This window comes from Mobula hypostoma, chromosome 2 (genome assembly GCF_963921235.1).
Source record: "Mobula hypostoma chromosome 2, sMobHyp1.1, whole genome shotgun sequence".
NCBI classification, from domain to species: domain Eukaryota; kingdom Metazoa; phylum Chordata; class Chondrichthyes; order Myliobatiformes; family Myliobatidae; genus Mobula; species Mobula hypostoma.
In genome coordinates this window covers 18830597-18853245 of record NC_086098.1, presented here as the reverse complement: position 1 = coordinate 18853245, position 22649 = coordinate 18830597, and the positions used below count along the sequence as shown (strand labels likewise).

The window sequence follows — 22649 nt, the reverse complement described above, 5'->3', positions numbered from 1 at the left end:
CTTGTGATCTTGACGTTTCTAACAATCAGTATATTCTGAGTTGGATGATTATCCTCATGGCCACTGACGTGTAGCCAATAATTCATAATCATCTGCGATCTTCACAAGTACGATGGTGTCTGACCTATTTCCACCTGCAGACCAGAGTCAGGAAATGACCTAAAAGCATCACAACGCAGACGTAAAGCCTGGGCTTGAAAATAACATCTAGCAATTCCAAAAGTGAGGGAGCAGCAGACTTGCATACAACACACCCCTTAAGCATACAACACACTTGCTATTGAGGGAGTGCAGCGTAGGTTCACAAGGTTAATTCCCGGGATGGCAGGACTGTCATATGTCAAAAGATTAGAGTGACTGGGCTTGTATACTCTGGAATTTAGAAGGCTGAGAGGGGATCTTATTGAAACATATAAGATTATTAAGGGATTGGACATGCTGGAGGCAGGAAGCATGTTCCTGCTGATGGGTTAGTCCAGAACCAGAGGCCACAGTTTAAGAATAAGGGGTAGGCCATTTAGAACAGAGTTGAGGAAAAACTTTTTCACCCAGAGAGTGGTGGATATATGGAATGCTCTGCCCCAGAAGGCTGTGTAGGCCAAGTCTCTGGATGCTTTCAAGAAAGAGATGGATAGAGCTCTTAAAGATAGCGGAATCAAAGGTTATGGGGATAGGGCAGGAACTGGATACTGATTGTGGATGATCAGCCATGATCACAGTGAATGGCGGTGCTGGCTCGAAGGGCCAAATGGCCTACTCCTGCACCTATTGTCTATAAACTAAAACTGCTCTAATCAACGTATAATACAAAGTAATCATTAGCTCTCCACCCCACCCATGTCCCACCAAACACCCAAGCACAGTAAGGGCATTACATCTCCCAGTATTTTATTGACATGATGCTTCAATGTAAATCTCCATCCATATACCGAGGAATCCTGATCACTGACACCTGTCCAACGTTCGTCCATGCAGTCCAACACTACGGTCAAAAAAGAGCCTACTGATACATTTACTAAAACTAATAACCTGAATTTTTGCTGCTGAAAACTTAAATCTCCACTGCTCAACCCATTCCTCCACCTGCTTTCTCCACAGCAGCCTGGACCTTATTAATTACAGAGTTAAGATTCCTGCCCAAAGTTCACTAACCCGTTTCTCTGCACAAAATGTTGGAGGAACTCAAGACAGACAAAATGCTGAGAAAGAGTATAGTCGACATTTGGGGCCGAGACCCTTCAGCCGATATACTCTTTTCCATGGATGCTGCCTGGTCTGCTGAGTTCCTCCAGCATTTTGTGGGTGTTGCTCCGATTTCCAACATCTGCAGATTTTCTTTTGTCTGGGGAGGAACTCAGCAGGCTCGAGGGGGAAGGACCTCGGCCCGAAATTTCGACCGATCACGCTGTTCCATAGACACTGCCTGGCCTGTTGAGTTTCTCCCGCATTTTGTATGCGTGCGTTGCTTTGCATTTCCCGCATCTGTAATTTTTCTCCTGTTTGTAACCAGTTTCTCTTTCGCTTTCATTAAAAAAAGAGTCTGCGCTGAACTAGCAATGCCGGGAACAACCATTACCACAAGGAGGGGGGACGAGGAGGAAAAAGAAACTTCACTCCTTAACGTATTGTTAATGTATTATTAATACACCAATCAGGAATGTAATAATAATTAAAGAAATTATAATAATTACACTGAAATAGCTCAGTCATTGAAGAAGAGGTGAAAACAATCGAAACACGGTCCCTGCTTGTGTCAGAGATGGCGCGGCTGGCGGGAACTGGGAACAGAATCAATTATTCAAACACAAGAAACACTCGGGATGCTGGAAATTTGGAGCAACACACGCACACAGAAGGTTTGACCATCAGACAGCATTTATGTAGCGAAATGAACAATCTAGGGCTTTACTCTTCATCGGGACTGGAAACAAAGATGTGAGAAGCTGGGCGGGGGTAGGGGGAGGAAGACGAGCTGGCGGGTGATAGGAGGACCCGGGGGGAAGAGGAAAGGGGGTGTAGGGTGTAGAGTAGATAGGAATAAGAAGGAAAGGATTGAACTACTGAACATACGGAAGATAGTGGGGGGGGGCGTGAGGAAATTATGTGAGAAGCTGGGAGATGACAGGTTGACGAAACAACGATCAAAATTAATTTATTATCAATTTGCGTGTATGTCACCTGAGCCATTTAGATGTAGGCATACATCTCAAGGTCAAAATACGAACTTCGATAATAAATGTACTTTGAGTTGAACAATCCGGGTGAGAGGAGAAAGGTGGGGAGGTGATGGGGGGGGGAAAGGAATAATGGGAGAAGCTGGGAAGGGGTAGGTGGAAGAGAATAAGGCGAGGGGCTGCGTCTGGGGATTCCGCCTCGGCACTGCCAGTTATTGTGACGTCACTGGGATCCCCGTGTTGTGTGGTAGAGTTTATCTACGCGCTCTTTCTGCTGTTACGTCACTGGGAAACACTGGGATCCCGCACGAGCGCCGTTTACCCTTTCGGGGCTGCGCTGTATTTTGTGGAACGCCAGCGTGTGGTAACGTCGGCATTGCTCATTTGCAGGGGGCTCCAGCGTGGCCTCGCAAGAGTCCTTGGAGCAAATGGATTTATCGGCTAATACTGGTTGAGAAGGGTGAATGTCGCACAAGTCGTAGACATATATACTGCATAATACCTATGCACAGTCCTGTATTTGTCAACGTGGAGTGGAAAGCGAGTTTGTAAATTCGGTGAGAGCAAAGGACGGGAATGGTGTGGGGAGAGCGCTGGGAGGGGCGTGGGACAGGTGGTAGAGAGGGAGTGCCAGGTGCGGGTGCAGACACACCCAGCCCTGAGACACTAGGCATAGTAATTTGATTCCGTTACAGAATGTCTCTTTGGTGCTTCCCTCTCTCCCTTTTCCCAACCATGATTCACCCCCTCCCTGCCCCCATCCGACTCTCAGTCTACAACAGAGACCCATATCAGAATCAGGTTTATCATCACTCGTGAAACTTTTTTTTTGCGGCATCAGTACAGTGCAATACATAAAATTACAATAGAACAGTACCAAAGACACCCTAGCTAAGACTTTTGCACAGTACTGTATAGGGTGAACAGAATTTACACTTAGTACTGCTGTGTGAATCTTGGAAGAGCTTGGAATTCGATAAAATAAATCCAGTTAGAGGTTTGTGGAAATATGGCATAGTCTTTTCTTCAATGTTGCTTCCCAGTTGAATATTTAAAAGGGAGTTTGGTTTCAGAACTTGAAATGGTGAGTTTGATGGAAAATTTGCATAGGTTTGTTTTCGGAGTTAAATCTATATTATGAGGATATATTTACTGCTTGATCTTCCTTAGAATCAGAATCAGGCTTATTTTCACTGACATGGAGCAAGAAAGGGTAAGTTACAAAAATAAATAGTGAGAAAGAGGAATAATGAGGTTGTGTTCATAGACAGTTCAGAAATCTGATGCCGCACACAGGAAATGCCGGAGGAACTCAGCAGGTCAGGCAGCGTCCCTGGGGGGAGTATAAACAGTTCGTATTGTAGCCGAGACCCTTCATCAGCAGTGGAATGGGAGAGAGGGTGGGGCAGAAGCCAAAATAATAAGGTTGGAGACTGGGTGAGGGGAGGGGGAGGAGGAGCATGGTGGAGGGAAAGAAACTGTTCCTAAAATGATGAGTGTGGGTCCTCAGGCTCCTATTTCCTCCCCAATGGTTGTATTGAGAAGAGGGGATCTCCTGGTTAGTGAAGGTCCTCAATAGTGGATGCTACCTTCTTTAACCACCAGCACCTCTAGCACGTTTTCATAACTGATCAAAATCATCAAGGCTGCGAAATTGGAGTGTTTGAATAAGGATTGGGGGTTTTATGATAATCTGACCTTGGGCCTCAGTTCACTAGATCCTTCGGAAGGTTTCATTTCTATGGCGGGCTTTCCATTCATGAGTTACCTTGTCCACTACTTCCGATAGGCAGGGTCAGGATGTTTGTGCTTCCGGACTTGGGCTGTGGTTATCGGAGCTATCGGCACTTCCTTGAAGTAAAATATCTCATTCAGGATGGTTCTGAAGCTTCAACAGGTGTGGGAAGTCTGGGCAGTCCCTCGGCATGGTGCTCGGATCTCCTGCACTTTATATTGTACTGATGTGTAGATAGTAACAGAGCCCAACGTTGCAATCGGCTGGCAGCCAGGAAGGAGTGGCTGCATGTGGATCAAAAATTGACATCAAGGGATAATGATCTGTCAGTAATGTAAATCGTCGAGTAAGGAGGAATTGGTGGAATTTCTTAACTCTGAAGACTATTGTGAGTGATTCCTGCACAATCTGGGCATAGCGACTTTCTGCCTCGCTTTATGTCTTCAATATGAAAGCGATTGGATGCTCTTCATCGGATGGCATATGTGAGAATCAGTGTTCAAGCAATTGCTTCAGTACCGCCACAAACTATGAAATAGACTCGCATTCCTCTTGATTCCTTTTATGAAATCTTAACTTACCAGTAGTAATCAAAAGTTTAGTTGAATAGTCGTCCTTGAAGACTTATTGCCTGGCTTAGCAGTTTGCACTAGTGACTAGAGGGAAACAGTTTTGCATTCATTACTGTCTGAAAATTTGAAACATGAATATCATCTGGAATTTGATTTGCCAGTGCAAAATCTTCAAATTTTTCAGTATGTGAACGCCATTGCTGTGTCGTGCCATCATTCTTCTAAGCATCGTTGCCTTTCCCAAACACAGTCACGTTCCAGAAAGTTAACTAGTCATATCCGTTGGAAATAATTCGGAAGATGTGTAGCTCGGGTGGTTGATGGTTGGGTTGAGTTGTTCTCCGATCTTGGCAACTTACTTGCAAGCATTTTGTCCCCATGCGAGGAGAGTGCTGTAAAGCGGCCTGACCAACTCTCGCTAATCTCTGCCCATGAAGATCGAGAGGGGCTCAAATTCGACTGGGCATCAGTGAAAGTCGTGAGGATTTGTCACCTTGTCACCAGTTGTTATGTTTCTGGTACTGGGAAGCTGGGTGGTCATGAATGGCACACAGAGACGCGAGACAGAGAGGTGAGGACAAACGTACAACTTTATTTTGCTTGTAAAGTATCTGCCTAGAATGCCCTCTTACGTTGCATTCAGTATGTCACACTCAAGCCCAATTTATACTTCTGCGTCAAATGTACGCCGTAGGTACCGCGTACCCTATGCCATAGGGTGACGTGCACCTCCCCAAAAATGTAACTCGTGCGTTGCGGCGACGCAGACCGCAATGCCTGTGATTGGTCGACTTGGTAGCTTCGCATTTCCTCCTACGCATTTCCGGTTGCTTTTCTCCGCCGTGTCTGTACAGTGATGCGAAATAAATGGTTGGAGACGATGAGCCAAATCGTCAAATCTACCTGCCGACATCCGAAAATATTTGAAATGCATTTCCTCGCCCACGTCTCTCACGAAGAAACTCAACGCAATGGCATAGAAACTCCACTGCCAACTAGCGTTTTGGCGGTGAATTGCAGAGCGACGCAGACGCAACTACGCATGCGTGCTACGGCGTAGGGCTACACAAAAGTATAAATCAGGCCTACAGCGTAGGCTACGGCATAGCCCATACGCACAAGTATAAATCAGCCTTCAGGGAGGCTTGACAACAACCTGTAAGCATCAAAATATACATGAATATGTAACATTTAATTTATGAACGGATTTTAAATTCAGACTTTTTGGTTTATCATCCTTCAACAGCACCTGTTGGACATGGCCTTTCAACTTAGACTCCCCTAACATCACTGTGGGTGTACCTACACCTCAGGGACTGCAGCGCTTCAAGAAGGTAGCTCATCACCTTCTCAAGGGCAACTAGGAATGGGCAATAAATGCTAGCTTAGCTGGTGATGCCCACATCCCGTAAGTCAATAAATAAAAAAAAACCTGAACTTAGTGTCGTTCCAAATCTGGAATGTATGACTTTTCGAATTAGGGAATTGACAAAGATTAGAATTAGAATTTATTTAAATCTTACATCCGACCAACAATGTGAGGGAGTAAAAATCTTTGCGTTATGACTCCGTTGCAATGTACAGATGTGTGAATTTAGAGAGATGAGCAGAAAATCACAATCCCAATTCAGAGTAACAACACGGCTGATGTATACGCGCCATATTGGAAGGAGATTGAATGGACTTTAACAATACTACTCCAATAAGTTTAGGAAGTTCGCAAGAAAACTGACTGAAAATAGATTTGGCACAGTACTGTGCTCGCTGCTGGGAATTCCAGGGATCGACATCTTTCTTTGAAAGGAATGTCATGTGTTGACACTAGGCATTCCTGGGGTGGGGTGATGGAGCGGTTTGGGCGGCTGGGGCTCATCATCTGTGGGTGACAGCTCGTCTCGGAGAAGGAAAACTTTGATCTCAAATTTCTGCTACCGTTCAGCTATACTCACTCATGGGGAAGGCTTCAGGAGTATGTCCCAAGGAAAAACCTGGAGCTAAGGCAGTCCAATATTGAGTTCAACATTGACAGGCAACTCCTGCGATGCTGCTGGTGCCAAACTGTATCAGTCGCTGCTGTTCCTTTGGATTCATCAGCTGTGTGGAGAAGAGGGAGTCTGTTACGTGCATGGGCAACAGGTTGCTCTTCATATTGTATTGCACTGGCTTGTGTATCGCGTAGGTAGCTGAGACACAACGTTCGTGGTCAACCCCGACAATGGAAGACCTCTCTGGTGGAGTGGAACCCAGAACAACTGAGGTAACTCTGATCTGTCTCCTTGCTGCAAAGGTTCAAATGAAATCACTTGGGGAAATTTTAATTCAGTTTCCAGTGGGCATGCTATCCGGGATGGCACCATGGTAAGATGGGGTGTCAGGGAGGGGTAGCACCTCTGGTGGGGGAACATGTCTTGTCCTTTTCAAGGCGGTTAGTCCACCTTTGGTCCCCACCTGGCACTCAGCTCTCACCTGTGGTTCCCTGTAGCTGTTTGCATGCGACAGCGGCCACACCCCGGGCAACGGCTTCGACAAGCCGGCTAAACCAGGTGAGGGTAGCCGACGGGTCTCAAACCCTCGGTGAGATAGGGAATTGTCTATCCCAGCATGTGAAGACAGACTCCGGCGGATTGAGTGGACGAGACCAATGGAAGGTCCAACGGTCAAGAAGGCGGTCTCTGCAAGCGTCATGGAACGTGCAGAGCAGGACAAGACACAGAAGATATCCTGGTCCTCCACTGTGCCTAGTCCCATCGCCAGCCATCTTGACTTGTCTTGCCACTGGATCCAGATGGGAATTGGGAAGAGAGAGTGAGGCTGACTCACTTAAATCCAAATCAAGTGCTAGTCTGGACACCATCAGCCGGCTGGTGGCGCAGTGACGTCAGCGCCAGACTCCGAAGCGAAGGTTCCTGAGTTCGAATCCAGTTGGGCCGCTCCCGGGCACGCTTTCCATCCATGCCGGGTTGAGTGTCGAGCTAGCAACTCGACCTTGTAAAAAAAAAAGTACTAATGGTGTCAAGGTCTTCATTGATGACGATGGACGAGCCTTATGGTAAGATGATGGTCATAATGGTATTTATGAAAGAGCTTTAAATTTTAGTCCAGTTGAACTTTTGTCAACTGTATTTTAATTTAATGGGGGAATGGAGACACTGGGTTACAATACTGTGTTTGTACCACTTCTCGTGAGGGCTATGCACTTAACTTAATGATGCAGAGCTCTTGCTGACCAGCTGGGAAAGCCTTCAGTGTATGCTGTGATGTGTGAACTTGAATCTGCCACTGTTTGTATGGGCTTTAAGATTATAGTATACAGAGCCACAGTATCCGATTAGCCTGGCTCTTTTCAGTGAGACGTAGGTGCCTGCCTTCTCTTTTCCAGCAACTCTGACATCTCCATCTCCATCCCCCATTGTGAGCTTATTTTCCAGTCCTAGGTAAATTGCATTAACAGATATCCTTAAGTGGATCAGCATGTGAAAGATGTTTCTGCTGTCTGCTCAGCAAAAAGCAGTGTCTAACATTGTTGGAGATACTGAACAGGTTGGGCAGATCTGTGGAGAGAGAAACATACTTAGTGGTTCAATCTGATAGACCTTTGATCAGTTTTGTTGAAGGTTAGTCCAGACCAGGGGTTCCCAACCTGGGGTCCATGGACCCCTTGCTTAAGTGTATTGGTCCACTGCATTAAAAAGGTTGTTCCACACTCTCATAACCCTCTGACTGTGGTTTCCCCTCATGTTCCCCCTTAACTTTTCACCTTTCACCCTTAACCCATGACCTCTGGTTGTAGTCCCACCCAACCTCAGTGGAAAAAGCCTGCTTTCATTAACCCTATCTATACCCCTCGTAATTTTGAATACCTCTTTCAATCTCCTAAATTCCAAGGAATAAAGTCCTAGCTTATTCAATCTTTCCTTACAACTCGGGTCCTCCAGACCTGGCAACATCCTTGTAAATTTTCTCTGTACTCTTTCAACCTTATTATCTTTGCTGTAGGTAGGTGACCAAAACTGCACAGAATCCTCCAAATTAGGCCATTCAGCTATGAGTAAGAGAAGACAAACTGAGCAAATAAAAAAATCAATACAGAGAACGTGAATTGTAAAGTGACTTGAAGGTGAGTCAGTAGGTTGTGGAATCAGCTCAGAGTAGCGGTGAATGAATAATCTATGCTGTAAGAACAGTTCCTGAACCTGGTGGTGTGGGACCTAAGGCTTAGAAACATAGAAAATAGGTGCAGGAGTAGGCCATTCGGCCCTTCGAGCCTGCACCGCCATTCAGTATGATCAAGGCTGATCATCCAACTCAGAACCCTGCACCAGCCTTCCCTCCATACCCTCTGATCCCCCTAGCCACAAGGGCCATATCTAACTCCCTCTTAAATATAGCCAATGAACTGGCCTCAACTGTTTCCTGTGGCAGAGAATTCCACAGATTCACCACTCTCTGTGTGAAGAAGTTTTTCCTCATCTCGGTCCTAAAAGGCTTCCCCTTTATCCTCAAACTGTGACCCCGCGTTCTGGACTTCCCCAACATCGGGAACAATCTTCCTGCATCTAGCCTGTCCAATCCCTTTAGGATTTTATACGTTTCAATAAGATCCCCCCTCAATCTTCTAAATTCCAGAGAGTACAAGCCTAGTCGATCCAGTCTTTCATCATATGAAAGTCCTGCCATCCCAGGAATCAATCTGGTGAACCTTCTTTGTACTCCCTCTATGGCAAGAATGTCTTTCCTCAGATTAGGGGACCAAAACTGCACACAATACTCCAGGTGTGGTCTCACCAAGGCCTTGTACAACTGCAGTAGTACCTCCCTGCTCCTGTACTCGAATCCTCTTGCTATAAATGCCAGCATACCATTCACCTTTTTCACCGCCTGCTGTACCTGCATGCCCACTTTCAATGACTGGTGTATAGTGACACCCGGGTCTCGTTGCACCTCCCCTTTTCCTAATCGGCAACCATTCAGATAATAACCTGTTTTCCTGTTTTTGCCACCAAAGTGGATAACCTCACATTTATCCACATTAAATTGCATCTGCCATGAATTTGCCCACTCACCTAACCTATCCAAGTCACCCTGCATCCTCTCAGCATTCTCCTCACAGCTAACACTGCCGCCCAGCTTCGTGTCATCCGCAAACTTGGAGATGCTGCATTTAATTCCCTCATCTAAGTCATTAATATATATTGTAAACAACTGGGGTCCCAGCACTGAGCCTTGCGGTACCCCACTAGTCACTGCCTGCCATTCTGAAAAGATCCCGTTTATTCCCACTCTTTGCTTCCTGTCTGCCAACCAATTCTCTATCCACATCAGTACCTTACCCTCAATACCGTGTGCTTTAAGTTTGCACACTAATCTCCTGTGTGGGACCTTGTCAAAAGCCTTTTGAAAATCCAAATATACCACATCCACTGGTTCTCCCCTATCCACTCTACCAGTTACATCCTCAAAAAATTCTATGAGATTCGTCAGACATGATTTTTCTCTCACAGCTCCATGCTGACTTTGTCCAATGATTTCACCGCTTTCCAAATGTACTGTTATCACATCTTTGATAACTGACTCTAGCATTTTCCCCACCAACGATGTCAGGCTAACCGGTCTATAATTCCCCGGTTTCTCTCTCCCTCCTTTTTTAAAAAGCGGGATTACATTAGCCACCCTCTAATCCTCAGGAACTAGTCCAGAATCTAAAGAGTTTTGAAAAATTATCACTAGTGCATCCACTATTTCTTCCATAAGCACTCTGGGATGCAGACCGTCTGGCCCTGGGGATTTATCTGCCTTTAATCCCTTCAATTTACCTAACACCACTTCTCTACAAACATGTATTTCCCTCAGTTCCTCCATCTCACTAGACCCTCTGTCCCCTACTATTTCCGGAAGATTATTTATGTCCTCCTTAGTGAAGACAGAACCAAAGTAGTTATTCAATTGGTCTGCCATGTCCTTGTTCCCCATAATCAATTCACCTGTTTCTGTCTGTAGGGGACGTACATTTGTCTTAACCAATCTTTTTTCTTTTCACATATCTATAAAAGCTTTTACAGTCAGTTTTTATGTTCCCTGCCAGTTTCCTCTGATAATCTTTTTTCCCTTTCCTAATTAAGCCCTTTGTCCTCCTCTGCTGGACTCTGAATTTCTCCCAGTCCTCAGGTGAGCTGCTTTTTCTGGCTAATTTGTATGCTTCTTCTTTGGAATTGATACTATCCCTAATTTCCCTTGTCAGCCATGGGTGCACTACCTTCCCTGATTTATTCTTTTGCCAAACTGGGATGAACAATTGTTGTAGTTCATCCATGCGATCTTTAAATGCTTGCCATTGCATATCCACCGTCAATCCTTTAAGTGTCATTTGCCAGTCTATCTTAGCTAATTCACGTCTCATACCTTCAAAGTTACCCTTCTTTAAGTTCAGAACCTTCTGTACCTCCTGCCCAATGGTAGCAGTGAGTGTGTGAGATGGTAGTATCAAATATGAGGGAAATATAATTTTCAAGCATATTTGTAAAGTTCACACCAAGTTTTCTTCAATTTAACATGAATATAGAAACCTGGGCTGAAAAGTATACTTTTAATTTTATTTTCAAGGTGTAACCATCATTGGACTGACCAGAATTTATTTTCCATTTTTAATTTCCATTAGGAAAGTTAGCGATGAGATGCCCTTTTGAAATATTACAGCACTCATGGTGAAGGATAACCAACGTTCTAAATTTCAATGGTAAAGAGTTCTAAATTTCAATGTCAATTAATTTAAGACAATTGTCAACATTAATGCCTATATTGGAGTTTCTTGAATGATTTTTTAATAGGTATTTGCAAGTTCTATATTGTTGCCATAGACATTATTAGATGTGTTGAGTAACAATTGCTGCTCATAACTGGGTAAACAAAATTTAATATTTGTTTTTGTTTTCCAAACAGAAAGTATGTATCTGAATTCAGAACAAGTTGCCTTAATTGGACAAGTATTTGAATCATATGTTGTGGAATTCCACAAGAATGATATCATCCATGTTCTGCAAAAGCCAGATCAAAGTGCTCATTATCCGATCACCGTGAATGCACTTTCACTGTTCGAAATCAGCATGGAGATTGGGGAATACTTAAGTGCGTTTCCGAATGAATTATTTCCAATATTTGACACTGCGCTACACAGGGCTGCCATGACTGTCTTGCAGTCACATGCAGAGCCACATGGATTGGTCATGAAGCAAAATCTTCACGTGAGAATTTCAGGTTAGTAGGTGAGATGTTAAGTTATGGAATCTTGCTTAATTATTGTTGTGGCAGTTAATAGTGTTATGCCTATGTGACTCAGTTAGCCTCCCCCACATGGGAGGAGTTCACATGCTGTACAAGCAGAGTTATCAGTAAAGTTCAGTTGAATAGCCTGCATGAGCCGTGCTGGTGTGCTCTGCACTATCCCTCAATATCGAACTCAACAGTTTTAACACAAGAATGCCATTCAGTCCACTGAATCCATACTAGTTCTCTACAGATCTCATTAGTCCTATTTCCTCTTAATTGTTATTTCCCTGTATTCCTTAAATCTATTCTCCCGTTTGTGCTCATCAAATCTCAGTGCAATTCTTTTGCCTACTCCAGGGAGTAAATTGCAGTGGTTAATTACTCCTTTGGGTCACTGGTCTGAGTGCTACTGGTACCATGTAACCCAGTACTACCTGTCGCATGGTCGGGTGGTCAGCGGCTAAACTGGCTCCCCTACCAGGCTTGCCTGGTGAGGAGGGTGGCTAGACACCCTGCAGGACAAAAAACAAGACCTGTCAAAGGGTGGATGAACCCTCTGATAGGGTCAATGCCCATCTAGCAAACACGTGCTGTGAAGTGCGGAAAGGGCACCCCTTGGTCTGGCCATTCACTGCAACAGAACTTCCCCCAGCTGTCTTTAACCCCACCATGCCACTGCATCTGGGAGGGTATGTTGAGAGGGTGGGTCTGGACCTGTGCGACCCCCTACTCACCTAAAATCCACTCACGCACACGCTGTTCCTTTCTGAGGATTGGGGTATCACCCCACTAACTGACTGGAAGGAACCGTCGTCGTCCTATGGGATGGATAGCGAGAAGAAGAAGAAGGTGGTGGGGTGGAGATGCATCTCCAGCAAAGGAGGTGTAAGTTGCTCCTTCCCTTTGCTAGCCTGCAGGTCATCGGCAAGGTGTAGCATCTGCTAAGCCCCTCCCATCCCCGGTCAGGGTCTCTTGTCATTAAGCCGAGGGAGCAGGTGGTGGATGGTTGCGTGAGCAGCTGGTGCATTTCACAAGTCCTATTTATGCGACCACTGATGCCAGGCAGACAATCTCTGAAGAGTATTGATAATGGCTGGGATCACCGGTCTTGTAAAGACACTGTCCAGAAGAAGGCAATGGCAAACACTTCTGTAGAAAAATTTGCCTAGAACAATCATGGTCATGGAAAGACCATGATCACCTACATCATATGACATGGCAGATAACGAGAGAATAAATTACTCCTTGGAGTCTGCATTTAATTAATAGACAATAGGTGCAGGAGTAGGCCATTCAGCCCTTCGAGCCAGCACAGCCATTCACTGTGATCATGGCTGATCATCCACAATCAGTACCCTCTTCCCGCCTTCTCCCCATATCCCTTGACTCCGCTATCTTTAAGAGCTCTATCTAACTCCTTCTTGAAAGAATCCAGAGAATTGGCCTCCACTGCCTTCTGAGGCAGTGCATTCCACAGAACCACAACCCTCCGTGTGACTAAGGGACCAAGCTACCAGCACATCTCTGGAGGAAATTGGGCACCTCATAAAAACTCATCTACGCAAGGCAGCTTTGGTCATTCTCGTATCCAGGCTCTGATACACATAAGGTAGCACTGCTAACCAGCAAAGATGTGTGGCAGCTGCTCTCAGGGACTTTAAACAATGATTACTCTGTACGTAACTGGTGGTTAATTCCAAATACAGAGTCTCATTTTCTATTTCTCATGTTTCAAGATTGAAGGAACCCAGGAATCAGTCCAACCCTTCTTCACTTGTATTATCAGTGTTACTGTAGGGCAGGCCCCAGGGAAAATGCACGGGAAACACAAGGATCATCTTAATGCATTTTAAATTTTCTAATCTCAGTTTGGGGGAGCAACAGCTTGTATTCTATATGGATAGCTTCCAATCTCATGGCATCAACACTGATTTCTCTAACTTCCAGTAATTTCTCTCCCCTTCTGCTGTCTCTTTTTCCATTCCACATACTGACTCCCCTCTTATCCCTTCACATATCCATACCTGTCTATCACCTTCCTCTGTTCCTTCTCCTTCCCTTTCTCCTATGGTCCACTCACCTCTCCTATCAGATTCTTCCTTCTTCAGCCCTTCACCTCTTCCACCTATCATCTCCCAGCTTCTCATTTCATCCCCCTTCCCCCTCACCTGGTTTCACCTATCACCTTCCAGCCTGCAGTCCTTCCCCTCACCCACCTTATCTGGCACCCTCCCCCTTCTTTCCAATTCTGATGAAGGGTCTCAGCCCAACATGTCAACTGATTATTCCTCTCCTTAGGTGCTGCCTGACCTGCTGAGTTACTGCAGCATTTACTGCCCTGGATTTTCATCATCTGCAGAATCTCATGTGTTTATAAGTTTTTTAAGTATATTCTGTTGGGCTATCAAAAATTGGCCCCAATTAGAAAGAGTGTATCTGAATAGAGCTTAATGCTTAGAAGTCCATTGTCATTCTATCCAGCTGTGAAACAGGTATTTTGATCCACTTGTGTAAGTTCTGACCCAGACGTTTGGAGTTCAGTTCTGGCACCATTCTGTAAGGAGTCTCTGTACGTCCTTGCCGTGGAATGTGTGGGTTTTCTCTGGGTGATCCCGTATCCTCCCGCAGTCCAAAGATGTACCGGATAGGTTAATTGGTAATTATAAATTGTCCCCTGATTAGGTTAGGGCTAAACAAACAAGCTAATAAATAATTAATTAAAAATAAAGCTGCTGTCTGCTATACTGGTACAGGCAATTATAAAGACCTTTGTAGAAAACTTCATTAATCTCTTTGGGTTATTTTCTCAAGTGGGCATTGTTTCCAGGGTCTCGTTATCACGTGGTCTCGTGGTGTCCCGTGCCTTAGCGAACCTGTTCTTTTTATCCCCCTGCTGGGGTATCACCTGTCCATCAAACTTCAAACAGTTCAGGTTCAAAGCAACCGGTCTGTCAATATTCTGAATTGTTTTTCTTTTCTGTTAATCCCTCTCTCCTCTCTTATTAGCATTTTGAACATTTCTCCATTGTCTCTCTTATCTCCCTCATTAGCATCAATCGTCCGGTAGCTTTGTTTGGCGTCACAGCATAAAAGTTCTTTCAGTGTTCAACAATAGAACACCATATGGTTTGTTGTATTGCACTTGTTAATATTTATCCTACAATCAGAAAACTAAGTTTTGAGTATGTGTTAACTAAATTGTGTATGCATGTTGCTATTTCTAATAGGACTGCCACTTTGCCCTGAATTGACAAGGGATCGTATTCCAAAGACTAGGGACGTAGGCCACTTTCTTTCGATTGTTGGCACAGTCATCCGCACTGGAATGGTGAAAGTGTTGGAATTTGAGCACGAATTCATGTGTAACAAGTGCAGACATGTCTTCACTGCAACTGCAGACTTTGAACAGTATTATACCTTCTGCCGCCCCAAATCCTGCCCTAATCCAGAAGGTTGTAACTCAACGAAATTTGCATGTCTTTCTGGCTCCTCATCATCTCCTTCAAGGTGTAAGGACTACCAAGAAATCAAAATTCAAGAACAGGTAATATAAAAACTCTACTTTAGAATTTATGGTAACATTAGAAGTCCTTTCCATTTTTATGTAACAAGCATTTAACAAAGCAGAAGGATTGGGATAGACACTGCAGGCCAGGTAGCATCTGCGGAGAGGAGAGCAGGCCAGCTACTTCACAATGATGATCTTGCATCGGAACACTTTGTCAGGTTAAATATCCTTTAAATTCTGAAAATGGAACTGGTTACATGTACGATGAATGAAGCTTAGGCTGAGATTTTATTTATTTATTGAAAAACAGTGTGGAACAGCCCTTCTGGCCCTTCAAGTCATGCCGGCCAGCAATCCTCGATTTAAACTTAGCCTGATCATGAAGCAATTTACAATGACTGGTTAACCTACTAACCAGTACGTCTTTGGACTGTGGGAGGAAACCGGAGCACCTGGAGGAAACCCACACGATCACGGAATAATGTACAAACTCCTTACAGGCACGGCATGAATTGAACCTGGGTTGCCTGTACTGTAAACTGTTGTGCTAACCACTACACTACCAATGTTTTACACTAGCATTTTTTTTGATTGAGTTTTCATGAAATTTAAATGATACTTAAATGTTAGTTCCCCAGAATTTGGTAAGTGATGCATTCATTCCCAACTCAACTTTAATGCACATCTTATACAGGCAGCAATAGACCAGAGTAAATCTTTTTGCAGCTATGTGACCACATGGTGGCAGTGGTCAATTACCGATCCGTCAAGAAGAAATCCGGTAGATTAGGGAAAAAACAATGATGTAATTAAGTAGGAGCACAACCCTCCCTGCCAGAAGAAAATCTTCAAGAGGCAGTGCTTTAGGAAGGTAGCGTTCATCATCATTACAGACCCTCACCGTCCAGGATTAGCGATCTTCTGTTATCAGGGAGGAAGTACAGGAACCAGACGTCCCACACTTAATATTTTAAGAACAGCTTATTCCCCTCCACCATCGGATTTGTAAATGGTCTATGAAACTTTGAATTTGATTTTGTAACGTAGTAACTTTTAAGTCTTGCACTGTACTGGTGCCTTAAACAACAAATTTCATGGCATATCTCGGTGGTAATAAACCTGATTCTGATTCTGAGCAAGAATGGTGTGAACCTGAACTGTAAAAGCTAGCCAGGTTTTGAGTTGATATGGCTCATGTCTAGAAATAGACATCCAAACTTGCTTAGTGATAGGAGGAAGACTAGTGCCTTAGCCTGAGAGAAGACAAAATCTGATGCTCAGATGAGTAGTTTGCTTGAAAACCTGGCATTACCATTTGACTCAAGCCTCAGGTTTATAAAATAATTATACACCGACTTAAAGAGAGTTTGTTTCTCTCTGTGTACAAGCCTATTTAAGTTATCCCGCATAAACCGTCTTCGATGGGCTGGCAGATTTTCAGCTCATGTGTTTCCTGCCACAACTCAACATTAGAGTCCTTTGGGAATGTGATATTGAGAGCTTCCTGGTAGTAAGGCACTTTTGAAACAGAATCTGGGTGATTTTTCTTTTGCTGGTGTTATATTTATTTTAACTATACAGGAGACAATCTCAAGGTTCCTTTGTACAGTGCCTCGTAAAAATGTTTAACCCCCCCCCCAATCCTTTGCTCACATAAATGAGTATTACAATCAGAGATTTTTGATCAATTTAACAGAGATTTTTTAACTTGTGAATCACACGCTCCTTTGTTCACAGTAGAGCCACCAGGTTCAAAAATAGTTATTACCCCTCAACCATCAGGCTCTTGAACAAAAGGGGCTAGTTGCACTCATTTAAGGACTCTGTTATATTGTTATTTCATGCTATTTATATCTGCATTTTGCACAGTTTGTTCAGTTTACAGTTCCTGATGTTTACAGTTTAAAGTTACTGATCTATAGATTTGCTAAGTATGCCCTCAGAAAAAGAAGCTCAGGGTTGTATGTGGTGACACATATACACATATGTACTTTGATAATAAATTTTACTTCACAATTTGAGCCCCAAGAATAGGGAAAATTGTAAAGCATGAAAAACTAAAAATTCAAAACTGCAATGGTCAGCAGTTCAAAAGTATTCGTCCCCCTTTGCTAAGTACTTAGTTGAAACACCTCTCACAGCTATTACAGCCAGTAGTCTTATTGGTTAAGTCTCCATTAGCTTTGCACAACATGATGAAGTAAGATTTGCCCATTCCTCCATGCAGAATTGCTTAAGCTGTGTCAGGTTAGTTGGGAAGTGGTGGTGGAACACAAACCTGAGATCTTGCCAGGGATGCTTGATGGGATTAAGGTCAGGACTCTGACTGGGCCACTCAAGGATGGGTGCTTTCTTCATTTGAAGCCACTCCATGACTGCTCTGGCATTGTGCTTTGAGTGTTTGTCCTGCTGAAGGATGAGTTCCTCCCCAGTTTAAACTTTCTGGCAGAGGCTAGCAGGTTTTAATCCAGGATCTCTCTGTGTATAGCAGCAGTCATCTTCCAGTCAGTCCTGACCAGATTGCCATTCCCTGCTGTTGAACAGCATCCCCAGAGCATGAAGCTACCTCTACCATACTTAACAGTATGGCTGGTGCTGCCTGGCTGGTGCTGAGTATTAGATCTATCATGTGCCACTTAGTGTTGAGGCCAAAAAGTTCCACTTTTGTCTCATCTGACCACAAGACCTTCTTCAACATCTTTACAGTACCTTCTAAGTGATGCTTTGCAAAGTCTTTACAGGCAAGGATTTGTTTTCTCTTTCAACCAGGACTTCTTCCTGACCAGTCTACTCTTGCATAAATGCCCTTATTATGCGAGACTTTAGAGATTGTGGAACCATGAACTTCATCTCCAGTTGCAGCCATTGACTTCAGCTGACTCAGAGTGACTGTTGGCATCACAGTAGCCTCCCTTACAAAGTTCAAAGTAAATTTATTACCAAACTACATGTAGGTCACCTTATGCAACCCAAAGATTCGTTGTCTTGTGGACGTACTCAATAAATCCATAGGATAATAACCATAACAGTATCAATGAAAGACCGCATCAACTTAGGTATTCAACAAACTGTAAATAAATAAATAAGCAATAAATATTGAGAAAATGAAATGAAGAGTCCTTGAAAGTAAGCCTGTAGGTTGTGGAAACATTTCAATGATGGGACAAGTGAAGTTGAGTGATGATATCCCCTTTAGTTTAAGAGCCTGATGCTTGATGGATAATAACTATTCCTGAACTTGGTGGTGTGAGGTCTGAGCTTACTACACCAGCTTCCTGATATCAGCAGGGGGAAGAGAGCATGTTCCGGGTGGTGGGGGTCCCCGATGTTGCTTTCTTACGATAGCTTTTCATATAAATGTGCTCAATGGTTGGAAGGGCTTTTCTCATGGTTGACTGGGCTGTATCCACTACTTTTTGTAGGATTTTCTGTTCAAGGGTATTGTTTTTTCTGTACTAAACTGTGATGCAACCAGTCAATTTTCTCTCCACCGCATATCTATAGAAGTTTGTCAAAGTTTTAGATGTCATGTGCAATTCTTCAAGTGCCATTCCTCTCCGGTGACTAAGCGTGGAGGGCAGCCTGATTTAGGCAGTGTGGCCGTGGTTTCATTTTTTTTTTCCGAATTTTTTTCATGTTGGACTCCAAGGTATGTTCAGTGCCTTTGAGATGGACTTTTACCCTTCCCCCGATTTGTGCTTCTTTATAATCATTTCTCCGACTTGTCTTGAATGCTCGTTTGTCTTCATTTTGTTTTGGTCTGTTGAAAATCTGCCGTACTGTTGGACCTTGCAGAGAGAGGGGGGGTTTCATTCTCACGAACACAAATGATCCTTCAGTTTTCTACCTCAATAAATTGGTGTGTTGCTAAGGTATTGCACCTGAGGAAAATTAGCATAGTAGTTACAAAGGATATGAATACTTTTTCAGCCTCACAATTTTGGATCTTAATTCTAGTAAATTGTTGACAGGCTTTAAGAATGTTTCTTTTGATTTGACATGATACACAATGTGTGCTCAAAATATCCTGCTTCAATATGTTTTGAGTTTTGAAAATGAGACAGTAAAAGGTGAAAATAGTTGTTTTGTTTTTCAAGGCACAGTATTTACCCACCTGCTGCCTGTGAGTTGATTTTTGGAGCATGGTTAATGTTAGGAGTGTAACCTGCAAGCATGAAGTGTTGCCTCATCTGGGAGGAGGTACAAGAGCCTGAAGACCCACACCAAATATTTGAAGAACAGCCGGATCACTGAACAGTCCGTGAACCCCTGACCACTGTGTTGTTATTTGTCTTTGTTGTGTAATTTTGGATACCATTGGCATACGTGCACGTGAAATTCCATCTACGTGTTTCAATGGACAGAAGTTCATGGACAAAACTCCCAAGATTTCAGTATTCACAACAATCAACAAAATTCCTGCACTCAATTCCTGGGGCTATGTTGAGTTTTGAGAAAAACGGAAGCATGGAGAAAAAGCAAAGAGGGGGACAACAGCTATGTCACTTGGCCTTTTGAAACTGGCTGCAGCGAAATGCATTATCTTGTATCAGGTGCTGACAGCAGTTGCCCTGGTGAAAGCGGAACAGCATCTGCCAACAGTCGTTTCAATCTGCAAGCAATGTGTATCTCGTTTACCCATCAGAGTGAATAATCCTCACTGCGCCATACAGAACCTAAACCTGGAACCAAAGATAGAATATTTAATTCTATGCCAAATGTACAAAAGTGCGAAAACTATCGAGACGTCAAGTCAAAGTAAATTTATTATCGAAGTACATACACGACCTTTCAGATTCATTTTCTTGCAGGCATTTACAAGAAAATAAAGAAATACAATGGAATTTATTAAAAAATACGTAAGCAAAACCTGACAAACAACCAGTGTGCAAAAGAAGGCAAATTGTGCAAATAGATTAAATAGTACTGAAAACATGAGTTGTTGAATCTTTGAAACGGAGTCTGTAGATTGTGGAATCAGTTCAGAGTTGAGGTGAATGAAGTTATCCACACTGGTTCAGGAGTCTGATGGTTGTCGGAGGAGAAGATGGCGACATGACGCAGCTTGCACGGCCACTCCGGTGAATGATATCTGTAATCTGTCAAGTAGGGTGCCGTGCACAATCCTGATTTGATGGAGACAGACGTGAGAGAAAGGAGGAACATCTGGAGAAACTTCTGAAATGCCTTTTTCACTGCCGCTGCTACTGTGTGATCCAGAATCTCCGGAGAGGAAGGCCCCAAAGTCTTCAGCTTTGCTTGTTGCTTGGCGGCCGGGACGGCGTTGAAGCGCTCGGCAGAGGTGGTGCTCGGTGCTTGGCGTCAAAGGGCTGGTCAGAGGCTCAAAGTTTTCAGACGGACTCGGAGTCGGCTGTGGTTGGGTGCTTCCAATGCATCGACAGTTGTCGGTGCCTGGAGTTTTATGGCAGAAAGAGTTTCTCCCTTCCGCTGCCTGCTATCGGTGACTATCTGGAGTCAATTAGAACTTTCAGACATTTTTTTACCGTTCCCATGGTCTGGTCTTTATCAAATTATGGTATTGCTTTGCACTGCTGTAACTATATGTTATAATTATATGGTCTTGTCAGTGTTAGTCTTTGGTTTGTCCTGTTTTTTTTTTGTGATATCACTCTGGAGGAACATTGTATCATTTCTTAATGCATGTATGCATTTCTAAATGACAATAAATGAGGACTGAGTGTCCTCATAATCTAATCTAATCTAATAACTGTTCCTGAACCTGGTGGTGTGGATCTCAGGCTCCTGTCTCGGTGGTAGCAGCAGAAAGAAAGCATGGCCTGGATGGTGGAGGTCCGTGATGATGGATGCTGTCCTCTTGTGGGTGGGCTCCTTGTAGAGGAGCTCAATGGTGACGAAGGTTTTGCCTCTGATGGATGGGCTATATCCAGCACTTTCTGTAGATTTTTCCATTTCTGGGCATTTTTGTTTCCATACCAGGTTGCAGAAGGAAGAAGTGCATTTAAAAAAAGGATCAGAAACAGAGGGGGAACAAAAAAGATTTTAATTGTGGAGATTTCCAACAATAATTAAAATGGAACAGAATGGTCTCCACACTTGTAATGGTTCATTTTTGATAATAGTGATTTTTTTTTTAATAATTAAGACCTGTTGCATGTTTTTTTAAAAAAGATCACTTTATCTTGAATGGCAAATGCTTTGTACTTTCTGATTTGAGAAAATACCCATTAGAAACAGACCACTAACTCATGCATTAGTGCTGTCAGCCATTGTTTTAATGAAGCAGTGGGAAAGTAGTTGGAGCTGTTGGCTCACGGCTCCAGTGATCTGGGTTTGATCCTGACCTCTGGCTATGTCACTGTGGACTTGGCAAGATTAGACCAGCATTCAAAAGATATCTGCATTATTCTTTACATATCCATCCTGTTTCACTAACAGGTCCAGAGGCTGTCTGTGGGAAGCATACCTCGATCGTTGTTGGTTGTACTGGAAGATGATTTGGTGGACACCTGCAAATCAGGTACAAGTTCCTAATTAAGTTGTGAGAATGGCTGGCACAGGTAAGCTGAACGCAGAACCGTCCAGCACAGTAAGGCCCTTTGGCCCATGATGTTGTGTTGACCTTTTAACCCCCTCCAAGGTCAATCTAACTCTTCCCGCCCACACAGCCTTCCATTTTTCTTTCACCCATGAACCTATCTGTCTCTTAATGACCCTAATGTACCTGCTTCTACTAGCCCCTCTGGCAGTGCATTCCATGCACCCTCCATTCTCTGTGTAAAAGCCTACTCTGACATTCCCCCGCCCCCCCAATATTTTCCTCCAATCACCTTAAAATTATGCCCTCTTGTATTAGCTATTTCCACCCTGGGGAAAAAAGTTCGAGTTGTCTGCTCTATCTATGCCTCTTATCATCTTATACACCCCTATCAAGTCACCTCTCATCCTTCTTCGCTCTAGAGCAGGGGTTCCCAATCTGGGGTCCACGGACCCTTGCTTAATGGTAAACACAAAATAATCTGCAGATGCTGGGGTCAAAGCAAGACTCACAACACGCTGGAGGAACTCAGCAGGTCGGGCAGCATCCGTGGAAACGATCAGTCGCCGTTTCAGGCCGGAACCCTTCGTCAGGACTGAAGAGGGAAGGGGCAGAGGCCCTATAAAGAAGGTGGAGGGAGGGTGGGAAGGAGAAGGCTGGTAGGGTCCAGGTGAAAAACCAGTAAGGGGAAAGATAAAGGGGCGGGGGAGGGGAAGCAGGGAGGTGATAGGCAGGAAAGGTGAAGAAGGAATAGGGGAAAACACAATGGGTAGTAGAAGGAGGCGGAACCATGAGGGAGATGATAGGCAGCTGGGGGAGGGGCCACAGTGACATAGGGATAGGGGAAGGGAGGGGGAGGGAATTACCGGAAGTTGGAGAA

At 44.0% G+C, this 22649-nt stretch overlaps 1 protein-coding gene across 3 annotated transcripts in view; it reads left to right on the top strand.

The window, feature by feature from the left end:
• Window positions 1–1806: 1806 nt before the first annotated feature.
• mcm9 (minichromosome maintenance 9 homologous recombination repair factor) overlaps window positions 1807–22649 on the top strand; it is an 85907-nt gene continuing 65064 nt past the window's right edge. For 2 of the 3 annotated variants that reach the window (XM_063070432.1, XM_063070413.1), the window contains exons 1-5: window positions 1809–1856; window positions 11137–11214; window positions 11418–11732; window positions 14972–15288; window positions 21670–21751. In XM_063070432.1, coding sequence (XP_062926502.1) covers window positions 11423–11732; window positions 14972–15288; window positions 21670–21751 — 709 coding nt within the window. In that variant the 5' untranslated portion in view covers window positions 1809–1856; window positions 11137–11214; window positions 11418–11422. Of the gene's footprint in view, window positions 1857–11136; window positions 11215–11417; window positions 11733–14971; window positions 15289–21669; window positions 21752–22649 lie in introns of all 3 variants that reach the window. The other variant, XM_063070422.1, reaches the window with a different exon arrangement.